Consider the following 15,174-nt stretch of genomic DNA (forward strand, 5'->3'; position numbering starts at 1 on the left):
GTTAACCCCCTATTATCCATAGCTTATAGACCAGGAAGCGCCAGTGTACACTTGTTACCTCAAGTCTTAAATACTTAAATTATCGCATAGTTTTGTTGTTTAGTATTGGACGTACACCATAGGGTTATCCTCACCACTTAGCTGACTGGTGGAAAATAGTTAAGTGGGTGGAGTCTAATTTATAAAATGCTGCAACCATAGTCAGTAGAGAGAGTCCTTGCAATGAGATATCCGCAGCATGTGAGGAGAGAAGCTCGCTACCTTGTTGCAGTAGGTCATCATGGCAGAAGTATCTGAAGAAAATGTAGCACAGCAATGCCTGCTTACCCCTCAGGGCGGAGAAATGATCCCCAGCTGTGCAGGATTCAGAGAAGCCCCTTGTGTTGAGGCCCTGGAAGGCAATGAAGCCGATAATGGGAATGGTCGCAACCTTCATGTAACAAAGAATAGAAGGTACTGGGATTTAGAGGCCCACTAGGGTGGGTATAGCAAACCCATATAGAGTGAAAGATATTATGGAAAATAAGCATTTAGCTCAGTCTTCCAGGTTAATACCTACATGCATGTAACTGTCAAGCTTCTTGTACCACCATCTACGGTGATTTACCTGCTGTATTGAGTAAAATTTTCTTCGGTTTTACAACACCGCTTCTACTTCTCTTGTTTCTCCTCTACATCACTATTATGGGGTATGCCACTAACCATCCAACCATGAGGGAATGAGGGAACAGTAATACAGTCATCATCCCACACATTCATCCCCGTGTACTCACTATTGCATCAGTGCCAAGTCACTGGGCATGGCTACCATCAATAACGCTAAGGATCCAACCTATGCCTGATTTACTGGGTATCCTGGCCACTGCACATGTGTTACTGGCTCCTTGTTTGGAGGTGTAGGCAAAGGACCATAGTTCTTGTGATTGATAGTAAGGAGATAGATGTTGCTCATCGACCAATCACTTTATAGGTAATCTTTCATTAAGATCAACCCCTCCCCACCAAACACATGTATGGCGGAGAAACAACCTCAGTAATCAATGGCTTGTTCAGTGCTCTTGGTGTGATCTAGCCCTTAACACATCATTTTCAAATGAATGACAACGCTGTTTTCTTGGGAATGCAGCAACAGACATGAAGGTTTTGATGGATTTACATTTGAAAGGTTTTTTTGCCCATATATGCCTATTTGGTTATGATCACACGCTGTTTGTTTTTTTAAGCGTTCAAAAATAACAAGTTTGTCATGTGGAAACCACTTTAGGACATGCTCCTTTGGAGGAGTGTATTCCTGAAGTTTTATTTGCACCTTTTTGCTGTGCCTAGTTTGGAGAGCCTAGTTTGGAGAGGTTTCCTTCCAGATCTGCTTTATTGAAGTGACATTCACTTTTTATTCCACTTCAGAGGGAAAAAATGTCCTTACAGTGGCATGTAAAAGTTTTGACACCCCTGGTCAAAATTACTGTTATCGTAAACAGTTAAGCAAGTTGAAGATGAAACAATCTCTAAAAGGGTTAAAATTAACGATGAAACGTTTACTTTGTATTTTAGGCAAAAAATATATATTGCAAAATTCTTCCAGTTCTGGGAGATTCCTGGGTCGTCTTGCATCCTCTTCTATTTTGAGGTGTAGCCACAGATTCTCAATGATATTCAGATTAGGGGTCCTTCAGTTTGCATCTTTTTGAGGCAGTCTATTGTGGAATTTGATGTGTGTTTAGGTTCATTAGTGTCAGGGTCCTGTCCGCGCCGGCGTGGAGCCTCCGCAGAGCAGGGACTCACCCGCACTGTAGGGGGGCCCGGGATCAGGTACAGGGCCGGGAAGCTCAGACAAACAGGACCTGGGGATGCTGAAGTTTAGCAAGCAGTGAAGGACCTACAGTCATGTGACTGCAAGGGGCGGGGCTTAGCGTCCTGCTGCCAGAGATCGGCAGGACACAACTACAGGAATACACAAAGTCAGGCAAATGGGGGTCATACACAGAGATAGCAGTAAGGTATCAGGGATGAGACAGTACGGATAGTCATGGCCAGGCAGGGGTCAAAACCAAACAGACATAGAGGGTTCCAAGCAGAATCCAACAAGCAATATCCAGAGAACAGACCGAGTCAAAACTAAAGTATAAGGCAACCAAAACACAGCACAAACACACTCAGGGGTCAACAAACTCTGCCAAGGGCAAAAGTATAACTGACGGGGATTGGAGCTTCTTAAGGCTATAAGAAGCCTTCCCAGAACCAAAGAGAGGCCACAATAATAAGCCCCAGGTGTGCAGGTAAGAGTCTGCACAGAGATCATAACATTAACCCCAGAAGTGCAGGTCCACCAGCACTGGTTCCAGACATTAACCCAAAGCATGCGGGCCCAACCAGCACTGAGATCATGACAATTAGCCATCTTTTCAACTTCAGCTTTTTTACAGATGGTGTTAGGTTTGCATCAAGAATTTGATGAGGTTCCATTAAATCCATTCTTCCCTCTACCCGTGAAATGTTCCCTGTGACATTGGCTGTAACACAACCCCAAACCATGATTGATCCACCCCCATGCAAATGTTCTCTTCCTAAAATTCTGTGCCCTTTTTTTCTCCACACATACCTTTGAGCAATGTGGCCAAAGAGTTCTATTTTGATCTCATCAGTCCCCCCAAATGTGCAGGTGTCTCTGACCGGTAGAACGTACCACAACTCCAGAGTCTGCTAAATCTTTTTGAATGTCTTTTGGAGTCAAGCGAGCGTTTTGATTTGCCTCTCTAGCAATCCAACGAGCAGTTCTCACTGATATTCTGCTTGGTCTTCCATACCTTATCTTGACCTCCACTGTTCCTGTTAGCTGCCATTTCTTAATTACATTTCAAACTGAGGAAAGGGCAACTTGAAAACACGTTGCAATCTTCTTATAGCCCTCTCCTGCTTATAGCATAATTTTCATTTACTGAGTGCTAGGCAGCTGCTAAGAAGAACCAATGGCTGCAGCTTTTTGGCACAAGGTTAGAGGAGGCTGAGTTTTTATAAAGCTGGGAAAATTGCATCACCTGGCTTTACCTTATCCCAATGTAGGAATTGCACTTCTCAATGACTATTTTGGAACATCCAGCATTCTTTATTCTGGAGAATTGCAAATATGCCAGTTCGGTGCCCATACATTATGCCCACATACATTGTGGCCCCATGCAGTTTAGAGCCCACCCCCATACATCGTGCCCAGCTTAGGCATCTAGAGACTCACACTCCGTAAATTAAGTGCTCTCTCCCTGCTACAAAAATTTTAAGCATGTGGCTGCTTACTGCGGTTCAAGCATAATGGGGCTCAGGAGAAGGGCATTTGGATTTTGATTTGGAAGCACAGATTTCACTGAATTTTATTTGAGGGGACTGGAGCCATGTCGCTTTTCCACAGTCTTTGCTCTACCAGTAACTTGGAAATCCCCTATATTTCCAGTGGCCGATGACAGACCTGAGTGGGGGCTGGTTCTGTACGAGATAAGTTTGGCGTTTTTATTGGTAAGACTTTTGGGTACATAATATTTTTTCATTTCTTTAAGTATAAGGCTGGGATCTTATTCTTGTGTTCTTTGTTGAGCACTTAAGTTGGGGTTTCCATGTAAATCACACAAATTCAAATCAGATGAAACGCCCAATCGAACCACACACTATAAAGAGGCAGATCGATACACTTTGGAGTCCATTTGGTATCTGTTTGGTGTTTTCATTGATACCGCTTTTTATATTAATTAATTTTTTTGTCTGTCAGTATGATGAAAAAGCAACATTTTTTGGCATATTTTTTATTTTTATGGTGTTCGCCGTACGAAATAAATAACATTACAGTTTTATAGATCCGATAGTTAGTAACGCAGCAATACAAATTATGTGTACTTTTTTGTTTCTTTGTTTTATCACAAAGGCTGTTTCTTTAGTGGTGATATGGATTTTTGTTATTTGTATGTACTTTTTGTGTTTTTTTTTTTTTTTTTTTTTTTTTTTCTTGCTCATATTTTTTTTCACTTTTTCATTTAGTCCCACTGTGGGACATGAATATTTTTTTCTTTAATCTCTGGTTTCATGCATTGCAGTACTCGTGTACTGCACAGCATGAGACCTGTCAGTGACTCACTGACTGTGCCTGTTATGCTGGCATGTACAGCTGTAACACAAGGAAATTACAGCCACAGGGGAGTGCTATTTCTTATTACTCATCGCTGTTAAAAAGTGCCAAGTTTTCTCAGGTGAAGCCATTTAGGAAAATGTGGGCGGTTGTTTTCCTGAAGTGGCTTTGCCGGTGATTTCGCTTTTGTTCCTGCAGCAACTCCCCACCAGCGTCGTATACTCTGTACTTTTAAGTATAGAGAGCAGGAAGGATGAGAATATCCCTTCTTTTAACGACTTAAGGGTTTCCAAAACACTGAAATAGTCAAGGAGTTTGATGATCTGGAACATGTGTACAGCAATGTTGTGTTGACATGGCCGTGCATTATCTTCATTTTTTGGGGAGCTATTTTGGTGCTTTTTCTGGCTGATCCCAGGGGAAATCGCTTGGAAAAAAAAGAAATGGTATGTGCACATACCGTAAAGGTCGCTGAGAAGCTCTTTAAACTCTGATAGAGATACAGTTTCTATAGGATTCATGGCTCAAGCAATAATAACGATATGTGCGCACTATTGTTTTCTGGTGGATTCTGCTCCAAAATACATCTAAAAAAGCACTAACATGTTTTTGAGCATCTTTCAACTTGTTCAGGTTTTCAAAAACGCCAAGTTATTAAAAGAAGTGACCCGTCCATTCCTCATGTTGGCAGTGGCATTTTGCACTCTGAAGACACTCTACACTTCACGATTCAAGTCAATGGGAAGGCTCTAAAATGCAGGAAAAAAGTCAGAAACACCCACTGTTGGTCTAAAACATGGAAAAAGCACGTGGAATTTACCAAAAAACACTGGAGATGTGTCTGGGGAAAAAACCCTGATATTTCCTAAAGCGTTTCGTCTTGAAAAACTGTTGGTTTGTTGGCCTGAAAAAAAACCTGTGTGTACACAAACCCTACGAGGTATCTTCAGTGTCAGCCAAATATAACATCTTGTGTAGCATAAATCTATTTTAAAGGACATGAAATGAGGTTAAAGATTCCTTTATTATGGTTTGATATGTCGTGGATCGATCGCACAGGAATACAGATTCATGCTGTCGCACCTCAACATCTCTAATAACTCCACCACTTGAGAAAACTGACCTCATATTCTCCCTGTGAATGTTCTCTTTATTCCGCTATGAGTTACTCTCTTGAGAGCTCTTGAGGATATCAATGACACTTCTGTGAATACTTAGCATTTAAAGGAATATTGTCAGTAAGAAATACATTACAGTGCATAGGACTTCCTCAAAAATGTCACTTATTACAGTTACTGGTATTATCTACGGACGACTTTCTGTAGTTTGTTAAAAATAATTTATAGTGATGTCCTTCTAATTGTCTTTTACAGTATATTTCTTGTCTAGTAGACTTCTTGTCTACTATAGAGGTCCTATTTTTCAGGCAAAGACCTCCCATACGTAACAACGTTGGCTCTTGAGATTCAGTAGTGACGTCTGTCCTGTGGGCTCTTTTGTGTAAGTGGAGTAATGTTTTAATGATTAGCTATATACTGTATGTGCAAGACTGACGTGAGCAGAGAGCAGAAGTAAGGAAGTGTCTGTAAAAACATGTTGCCTTGTTCATATCTGTTTTAGCCATTCAGTTTTGTTTCCCTCTAAGGTAGGAATATGCTGTGTGCAGCATGGATGCTGGACAGGTACTCAAAAATGTAACCATCTGTGTCCACTTAAGGTTATATAGGAAATAAAAGCCAACCAGAAATAGCTGATATTTCTGATGGGCGCACCAGAATACCTCTTGGCTTTCCCCCAGCGCCTTACAGACATCATCACCATTACTGTTCCCATTGGGACTCACAATGTCTATTCCCTACCAGTAGGTCTTGGACTGTGGGTGAAAACTGGAGAACCTGAAGGAGAACCAAGCAAACACACAAACTTCTTGCAGATGTTGTCTTTGATGGGATATAAACCTAGGACCCCAGCGCTACAAAGTCAAAAGTGCTAACCACTGAGCCACCGTGCAGCTTTTACCTCAAAGCTGTCCCGAAACACATCCACTTGATCAAAAACTTTTGCTTTTCATATTCACAAATAGTAAACTATTTTGTGATGTCATTATATATTTGGTGACTATCTCACATGTTCTAGAGGGATAGTGAACCCTTTAGCATCACTGTCTAAGGAACAAAAGTCTGACAAAGAGAATATTGATAACTTGTCAATTACTTTGACAAAGAACAGTGAGAACATTGATAACATATTAATTACTTTGGCAAAGAAGACCTTTTTCTTCTATCTCATTGGTGACTTTTGTGAAGTCAGTTTTCCATGCACTGAGATGTTACTGAACTTTAGGAATGAAATACAATGAGTTCTTGCTTATATACAACAGCTATTATGAGTAGAGATGAGTGAACTGAACTTCCAAGTTCGGCGTTCGTACTGGACAGTTACTGTCTGGTGCTAAACAAGATAGATGTTTATTTTCTGGATCAAAAGTCTGGTCCCCATTGTTTTCAGTGGGGTTTGGGCTGGGTACCAAAACTCAAGCTTCCACAGGTTCGCTCATCCCTAACTATGAGCAAGCAGAGGCAACTTTACACAACTGCACTTCTTTTTAATCCCATTCATATATAGGTATATGTATATATTTTTTTTCCCACTGAATATTGAATGATCAAGAGAAAAGTAAATAACAATGCCTATGTGTCAATCATAATTTTGCTTATACACAGTAAGCTTTTTTTTTTCTTCCATACTTTAGAACGTAAGCCAGTGGTATTCCTACAGCATGGCCTTCTTGCAGATGCCAGTAACTGGATCACAAACTTTGAAAACAATAGTCTGGGCTTTATCCTGGCAGACGCCAGTTATGACGTATGGTTGGGAAACAGTCGTGGTAATGCATGTTCTCGGAAGCATAAGTCTTTGTCCACTTCAGACAGCAAATTCTGGGCTTTTAGGTTTGTGTATTTTAATAGATTGAACAATCTATGGTAAAACCAATGCATAATAGTGTCTATGAAACTGGAATGAGATGTTTCACAATCACGAATGTATAACAACCTCCAGACATCATATACTGTACATAAGTATCAGGCCTAATCTTTGCACAATCTACAGAAAACCAAACAGCTTAAAATCCATTCTAAAATCCCCATGAATATACCCTTAAAGGAGATATCCGAGACTTAGTGCTTAGGCACATTTTTATTTTTTCGCAAATAGTTTCTACCTACCTACCTGTTGTGCCCGGAACCGTTTATCACCAGCACACAGCGGTCACAGACGGCTCCTGCTGGGGATTCAGCTGCCTCTGCTGATGTCACATCGATAGAGCGGCGGCTTCTTTTCTGCCCTGCTCTGTTGATGGGGCATGGCTTTATGACATATCTGGTCATCTCCACCTCATTTAATTCCTCTTTATTCTGCTCATTGATGGTCATTCCAGCATCTGACCATCACCAATCAAAAAAAAAAAACTCTGGATGGTCTTCAGGATATCCTATAACTCAATATTTCTACTTTCTAGTTATGATGAAATGGCGAAGAAAGATCTTCCTGCAGTTGTAGATTTTATTTTGCAAAAAAACGGGCCAGAAGCAACTCTATTACATCGGTCACTCGCAAGGCACTACTATGGGTAAGAATACTTCACACTTATATTTTGAAAGGCTTTTGAGGTTGGATTACACTGTAAATTTCTGATTACAGGCCTGTTGTGGGGAAATCTTAATTTCATATGGACCTTTCTTTTTTAGCGATATACTAAAATATTGTGGGGACTAATAGAAAAGTAGAAGAAAAATCTTACATATATGAAAAAACATATGTTCAAGTTACCCTGTGACACACCCTTAAAAATAAGAGCACTACAAAAAAAACATTCAGTCCTATCAAAATTTAAAATTATTTAATGGCAGAATTGCCATTTTCAGTCGCCAATAAAACATTCGCTCCCCAAAAAACAATCCCTCTCACAGCTGCACCGATGGAAGAATATAGTCTTTGAAAATGGCGTCACAAACCATTTTGTTTCTTTACACTTTTCTGAACTTTTTTTTTCTCTATTTAGATAAAAAATAAAATATACAAGTTTGCTATTGCCATAATATGTTTTGCTCAGTGCAGATCCTTTGTTTGTACCATTACAGGATTCATTGCATTTTCTACCATTCCTCAACTGACACAAAAAATTAAGATGTTTTTTGCTCTTGCTCCCATGGCTACTGTTCAATATCCTATTGGTCCAATTGCAGCTGCCAGAGGGATACCAGACTGTTTAATTGAGGTACAGTACTCAACATAAGGGTATGTTTACACGGTCCGGATTGCTGGCGCTTTGGACGCAGCGGAGAGCCTGCTCCGCCCAAAGCGCCGCCTCCCCTTTCTACGCGCGGTTATTGAACATATGCGGAATCACTGCATCATATCAATAGACTGTATTATTTATCTTGTGGAGACAGAGTGTCTCCGCAAGATAAACAGACATGCTGTTTTCTATAAAGCCGCATGTCTGGATTCGTGGGTGTGTCACCCGCGTTTTAGTAGGCATAGCTGAGACAGGATTTCTTAAAATCCCCTCCACTATGCTGTAACATCTGGACGCTGCGGATTAAATGCTGCGGCTGTATGCAGCATCCAATCTGCAGCTAATCCTGATGTAATCCGGACTCTGGAAACATATCCTTAAAGGTTATCATTTACTATTACGCTAGTCCAAAAACAGAATAGGACACCTTTTAAGCTAAACTAGAAAGCAAAGGAGGGCCCTAGGGTCAGGACAGAAGGCACGGCCATGTTGTCTTTCCGAAGTAAAGCAGCTACATCGGCTGGGTAGGTACAGGTTGCATTTATGGCTAATGTCACAACTCATGGTGAAGTATTGGGGAGCTTGGAAAAATGGGAAGGTTGGTTAAATATCTGAAATCAGATATTCACCTTTTAAGATTGGATTACACCGCAAACATTTTTTCCGATCTGCAGTCAATAGCCTGTTTGCACAGACAGATCGAGCTGATCGATGTACACCAAATGATCTGTTATAGGTCATTCAGTTCACATAGGATGCAATTGTTCACAGAGGAGGATCCTTTGTGCAGCTCAGAAGATCAATGTAACTGAGAAACAAGCATCTTGATCCTTCATCCCTGGTGATCGGTCGCCTGTTTGGATTGCAAGATTATCATGAAATTGTTACGGTTGCTGTTGCAAAGAGGAACGTAGAGGAAACCCGGAAGTGGACCCTCTGGGTCACGGCTCCAGAGCCCCTGAGGGCGAGCGCCCAGGTGAGAACCACCCCCTATACAGGGAATATTAGGGGCAAACCCCCAGGGGATAGAACCGCGACAGCCGGAACCAAAGGGACGACTGGGGCTATAGACTGGAAAGGAGGCACAGACGTATCAGTACAGTTAAGCACAGGAGAACACAGGGACCTTGGAGAATGGGCAGGGCACAGGACCGGAGCGCCGAGGGAGACAATGGCTGGAGGCTGCAATAGAGAGGAAGCACAAATACACTAGGCGGGAAGCAAGGCAAAGAACAGGGAAGGTATGAGGGTAAGACGAGAAGACGGAAGGAGCAGGACAGAGAAGGTATAGGGACCCAAGGAGGGCACGGTATAGCTGAAGTACAGAGGGAGAGCTAACAGAGACAGCGCAGGCAGGGGCAAGGACGAGGGAACCTGAGACACAGAGCACAGCGCAGGCAGTGGCAAAGGATGAAGGGGCCTGAAACAGAGAGAACGTCGCCAAGAGACAGCATCACCGCATTCGATAGACAGGCATCTTACCTGTCCAGACGCCGAGCACTGGACAGGTACATGAGATATTTGACAAATCCTATTCACTATTATAAGAAGCTGCAATTTTAGACAAGTGTGAACAAAGTACAAGACCCAGTTCTTATTTTGCAGTTTTTCTAGCCAGCACTACATTACAAAAAAATAACTATTGTTATTAAAAAAAAATATATATTCCATGTCTGAAAAGGCTTTTGGTCCTGTTCATCATGTGTGGCGTTTTTAGTCACTTTTCCTTTTTCTTTTTTCTTGTGGTATTTGTTGACCTATTTTTCACCAAATTCTTCAACATGGCACACATGGTTCATAAATTTTGCACAAAATCTTTAAATGCTCTTTGTGCCTGATTAGTCATTGAACTTACGTCAATTTTTTGACTGGTTAACTCTCAAGTAGTTACTTTATAATTTGTGACAAATTATTCAAAGAAATCGTACCTTTTTCAATTGTCACCCTAGTGTGATTTTATTTTTCATACAGCAGAAATGCTATAACTTTTTGCACTAAATAGATGCAAAAAATTTTCAAGATAGGGCAGCACAGTGGCTCAGTGGTTAGCACTGCAGCCTTACAGCGCTGGAGTGCTTGGTTCAAATCCCAACAAGGCCAACATCTACAAGGAGTTTGTATGTTATCCCTGTGTTTGCGTGGGTTTCCTCTGGGTACTCCGGTTTCCTCTCATGCTCAAAAGACAAACAGACTGGGAATCTAGATTGTGACCCTCAAAGCACTGTGGAATAAATAGCGCCATATAACTGAGTAAAATAAAGACAAAATGAATACCATATGTTACTTCAAAATTTGGCAACAGCCCGTACTATTTTGAAGAATTTGGGACAAAATAACAGCAACGAATACCACATGACAAAAAATAAAAGTGACAACAAGTTGCAAATTATAAATTAGAGCCTTTATTTTTGTCCTTTACCCTTTTTGCATCTTTTTAGAGCACAAAGTCACATGTTCAGCTAAAATGTTGCAAAATTTGCACAATTGTTCCAGGCGTACATAAAATCACTCTGGGATGAGGGATTTAAATACATTTGCACAAAAGTTTTGCAACATTCAATAAGTCGCAATTGATGAATTTGCTGCAAACATCTGGAAAACAAAAATCAGACCCACATAGGTGCAGATTAGGGATGAGCGAGTACTGAAGTTTTCGGACTCGCTATACTCGTACCGAGTATACCCTAATACTCAGGTATTCGGTACGAATAGCGAGGCCAATGATAGTCAATGGAAAATGCGAGTAATTGTCTGCTGGACCCTACAAAGCGGTCTGGGGGCTGAGGAAAAGGCTAAAAAATGTGTAAATGTTAAAAAATGTATGCTGTAAACAAATGTATATAACATGGGGGCACCTGGTCAGGGGCTGCACAAGTGGTTTTACACCACTGCTTCACTAGAATGTACAAACACTATTTGAAGCCCTGTGGTTTTTTGCCGGAAGAGCGGGACTCGTACGCCTCTTACGCAGTGCCAGTGATATATCAGAAGTTCCGTACCTACCCTTCTGACAGCTAAGTGTGTAAGTGGTGTAAGGAGAGCAATCTGCCCTAGGGGCTGTGTTATGGTTAACGTAGGAAGAAGCCAACCATCATCATCATCATCATCATCATCACAAGGGATTCACAATTATAAAGCTTGGACTACTGTCCTTGTTGTGCCACTGCCCAATGTGTAGGCATAGATATAGTGTCTTCAAAACATTAGCCCTAGTGGCTGTATCATGGTTGATGAAGGAAGCAATGCAGGTCTGAAGGGCCAAACAATTATGATAAAGCCAGGACTACTAGCATAGAGGTGGCCATGCCCAGTGTCCAGGCATAGCTATAGTGTCTCCAAAAATTAGCCCAAGGGGCATGATACCATGGTTGATGAAGAAAGAAGGGTCTCACGCTCATCACAAGTGCCTCCAATGGTAAATATTAATTAATGTAACATTGTTTTTAGCTTATTGACCATGAGGTACATGTGTCAGAAGCAGGTTTTGAAAACGTGTAAGGCTACTTTCAAATTAGCATTTTTTGCGTAGCGTTTCGTGTGCACTTGAAACGCATTAAAAAAATGCTTGCGAACAATTGTAAAGTCAGCGATTTTTTTTTTTTGTCGCATCAGCGTGCGCATGACGACAAAAAAACGCAGCTTTTATATGCGGTTTCATACGTTTTTGTATGCGTTTGCGTTTTTTAGGCGCAAGCGTTCTCTGGGTGTCCCATTTCACAGGAGAAAAATCCTTGAAAATTCTTGAAACAGACTCCACCAATGGGACACCAGTGGGCGTATGTCATGGGAATGCTTTATATAGACCCTGTTACAGCTGAATTTCTCAGATTTGGTTACTTTTTCCTTTGCGAACATGGATCTGCGTTGAAAGACTTTTCACTTTATCTTGGATTTGGACATCGCTAACCCTTTTTTTTTATTATTGCTTTCCAGCAACAAAGGGAGGAGAGACAGCGAAGACGGCAGCGCAGCTGTTTGTGGATACATCCAATTATTGAACTCTGGGAGAGCCGTGGAGTGTGCCACACCCTCTACAGCGAGCTCCAGGGCAACCCGGCGAAATTTACTGACTATACCAGGATGTCCCAAGAAAGCTTCAGGGATTTGTCTGCTCTGGTTCAAGGAGCCATCCGGAGACAGGACACACAGCTTCGTCGTGCAATTCCTCCAGAGGAACGGCTCCTGGTCACATTACGGTACGTAATATTTAAAAACCAATGTCTGAATAATTGTTTTGGGTCAGCCATGTACTATTCCAAAGCCTGCATAATTATTGGTCTGCCATGTACTAATATTTTAACATTTCAGTGTTTTACAAAACTCTGGACATAAATATTAATTTTGATTCTCTGTTTGGCAGATTCCTGGCTACTGGAGAGACCCTATCTTCACTCCACTTCCAGTACTGGCTTGGAATCTCCACCTTGTCTGGAATAGTTGCCGACACCTGCTGGGCTGTGTGGGACGTTCTCTGTCCAGAATTTATGTCCCTGCCCACCACGGAAAAGTGGATGCAAATCGTTGAAAGATTCTGGACAGTCTGCAATTTCCCCAACTATTTGGTAGCGGTGGATGGGAAACACATCCGGATAATAAAACCCCAAAGAACTGGATCTGAGTACTATAATTATAAAAAGTACTTTTCTACAGTACTCATGGCCATTGCGGATGCTGACTGTCTGTTTGTTTTGGTGGACATTGGGGCATTTGGCCGGGGGAATGACTCACAGGCTTTTAAGAACTCTGACATGGGCTGTAGGTTGCATGGTAACCATTTTAAATTCCCCACGCCACGGCCTCTTCCCCACACCGAAGGTCCGCCACAGCCATTTGTAATGGTTATGAGGCATTCCAAATGTGCCAAAACTTACTGAAACCCTACGCCAGTCGTGACTTGGACCACACCAAAAAAATCTTTAATTACAGACTGACCAGGGCACGAAGAACTGTAGAGTGTGCTTTTGGTATTCTTGTCTCCAGATGGCGCATTCTTGGCACAGTCATTAATCTAAAGCTGGAAACAGTGGATGAGGTGGTGAAGGCGTGTGTGGTTCTTCATAATTTTGTGATGGCTAAAGAGCACCCTAACTTTGAATTAGATGATACAGCTCCAAACCCATTGCCTGAATTCACTCAGCACCCTGTCCGGTCATCCGTTGAAGTTGGCCAAATAAGGGATCGATTTGCGGCCTACTTTATCTCAGATGTAGGACGTGTGGAATGGCAAGATCAAATGGTGTGAAATAGATTTCTTGTGTGTATGTTAATAGAAAAAACTATTTTCATACCTGTACCGAGTGCACCCTGTTTTTATACACTCCAATACAATAATCACCTGGCCAGGTGTACCAGTGAATTCATGATGCTGTGTTTTGTTCTTCATGAATGTACTATTACTCATGGCCATGTGACTACATACACACAAGTTGTATGACCTTTATCATCTCTATAGTTTTTGTTCAATGTGCAGCGACGCCGGAGATAAGACAACTAATATTTGTATCACATGGCCTGATGTTACAAATATTGTTTTTTTTAGGCAATTTTATCCTTCACTTTCAAAATATTAGTTGCTGGAACTCCACTGTGACAACAGTATGAGCGCAGACTGGAGAGATGATAAAGTTTATACAACTTACACAATCCCCGGGCTGGGTGTCATGGTGGCGTTATCACACCTGGGCAGGTGACTACACATATGAATTAAACTACAGCATCCATACAGTCTGCGGGCAATAGATAATGCAGACTGAAGCGGCGCTGCAGGTTAACTCATGTGTATTCACCTGCCCATTTGTGATAAATAGTTATGATACGAGGCCAGGGTATTGTACATATGATGTGTATTTTCTCCATCATCTCTTCAGTCTATTCGCCACAGACTGAATAGATGATGTGGTTAATTAGAAGGTATATCTAGAATACCCTAGCCTTGTGTCACAAAGAGTGAAATGATGATGGTCAAAACACATCATCATCAATTCACTCAATGATACATGGCAAGGTAACAATAGATATGCCTTGCACTCAACACCATCCTCTATTCAGTCTGTGCAATATTAGCAGACTGAAGAGAGTGGTTGTGAAAATACACGTCATATAGTTGTGTTTTTTTGACTACACATATCTCCATGAATGACACAAGAAACATGTGTCAGGTAATGGAGCTATGTGGTGGCAAAAACACATATTGTACAGCGCAGTGTGTGTACGGCGCAGTGTGTGTAGCCGGCGAAATACATTGATCAAACATTATGGTAAACCATAAACTCACATTTATTTTCCCAAAAAAAATGAAACATTTTATTTGGACCGACTTTTTCGGGAAGATGGAGGCAATTTTGGGGTGTGGAGAGATGAGGAATGGCTTAAAGAGGGGGAAAGGGGTTCTAGGGGAAGGGGCAACAAAAGTAGTGGGGGAAGGGAGCTCAGGGATGGAACTGGAGGCAGGTTGGGACACACTGGGAGGTGATGGTGGATGGAGGGTAAGAGTCCTTTTTTGTCTCCTGTTCCCTTGTGGGTCCTGCCTGGAGCGCCTGCTAGTTGTGGACCTCCTTGTGGTGGGTCAAATCCTGGAGCTGGTCGACCTGAGCCTGGTTTCTACAAATAGAGAATACAGATCACCCCTCTGCTGCTGATGCTCGGTGCTGGTCCAGGCAGGAGTAGCGGTGGTGGTAGTGGTGCTCAAAGCAGGAGTATCGGTGGCGGTGGTGGTGCTCATAGCAGGAGGAGCGGTGGCGGTGCTCCTATCAGGGGGAGCGGTGGT

General features: G+C 41.9%; 1 protein-coding gene across 3 annotated transcripts in view; it reads left to right on the top strand.

The window, feature by feature from the left end:
* Window positions 1–13,956, top strand: part of LOC141051313 (lipase member M-like) — a 38,444-nt gene extending 24,488 nt beyond the window's left edge. For all 3 annotated transcript variants that reach the window (XM_073548210.1, XM_073548209.1, XM_073548211.1), the window contains 4 exons: window positions 6,861–7,059; window positions 7,629–7,739; window positions 12,342–12,604; window positions 12,769–13,956. In XM_073548210.1, coding sequence (XP_073404311.1) covers window positions 6,861–7,059; window positions 7,629–7,739; window positions 12,342–12,604; window positions 12,769–12,845 — 650 coding nt within the window. In that variant the 3' untranslated portion in view covers window positions 12,846–13,956. The remainder of the gene's footprint in view (window positions 1–6,860; window positions 7,060–7,628; window positions 7,740–12,341; window positions 12,605–12,768) is intronic.
* The last annotated feature ends 1,218 nt before the right edge of the window (window positions 13,957–15,174 follow it).

The sequence above is a fragment of the Dendrobates tinctorius genome, unplaced genomic scaffold (assembly GCF_039654945.1).
Source record: "Dendrobates tinctorius isolate UK_male_01 unplaced genomic scaffold, ASM3965494v1 ptg000156l, whole genome shotgun sequence".
Lineage (NCBI taxonomy): Eukaryota > Metazoa > Chordata > Amphibia > Anura > Dendrobatidae > Dendrobates > Dendrobates tinctorius.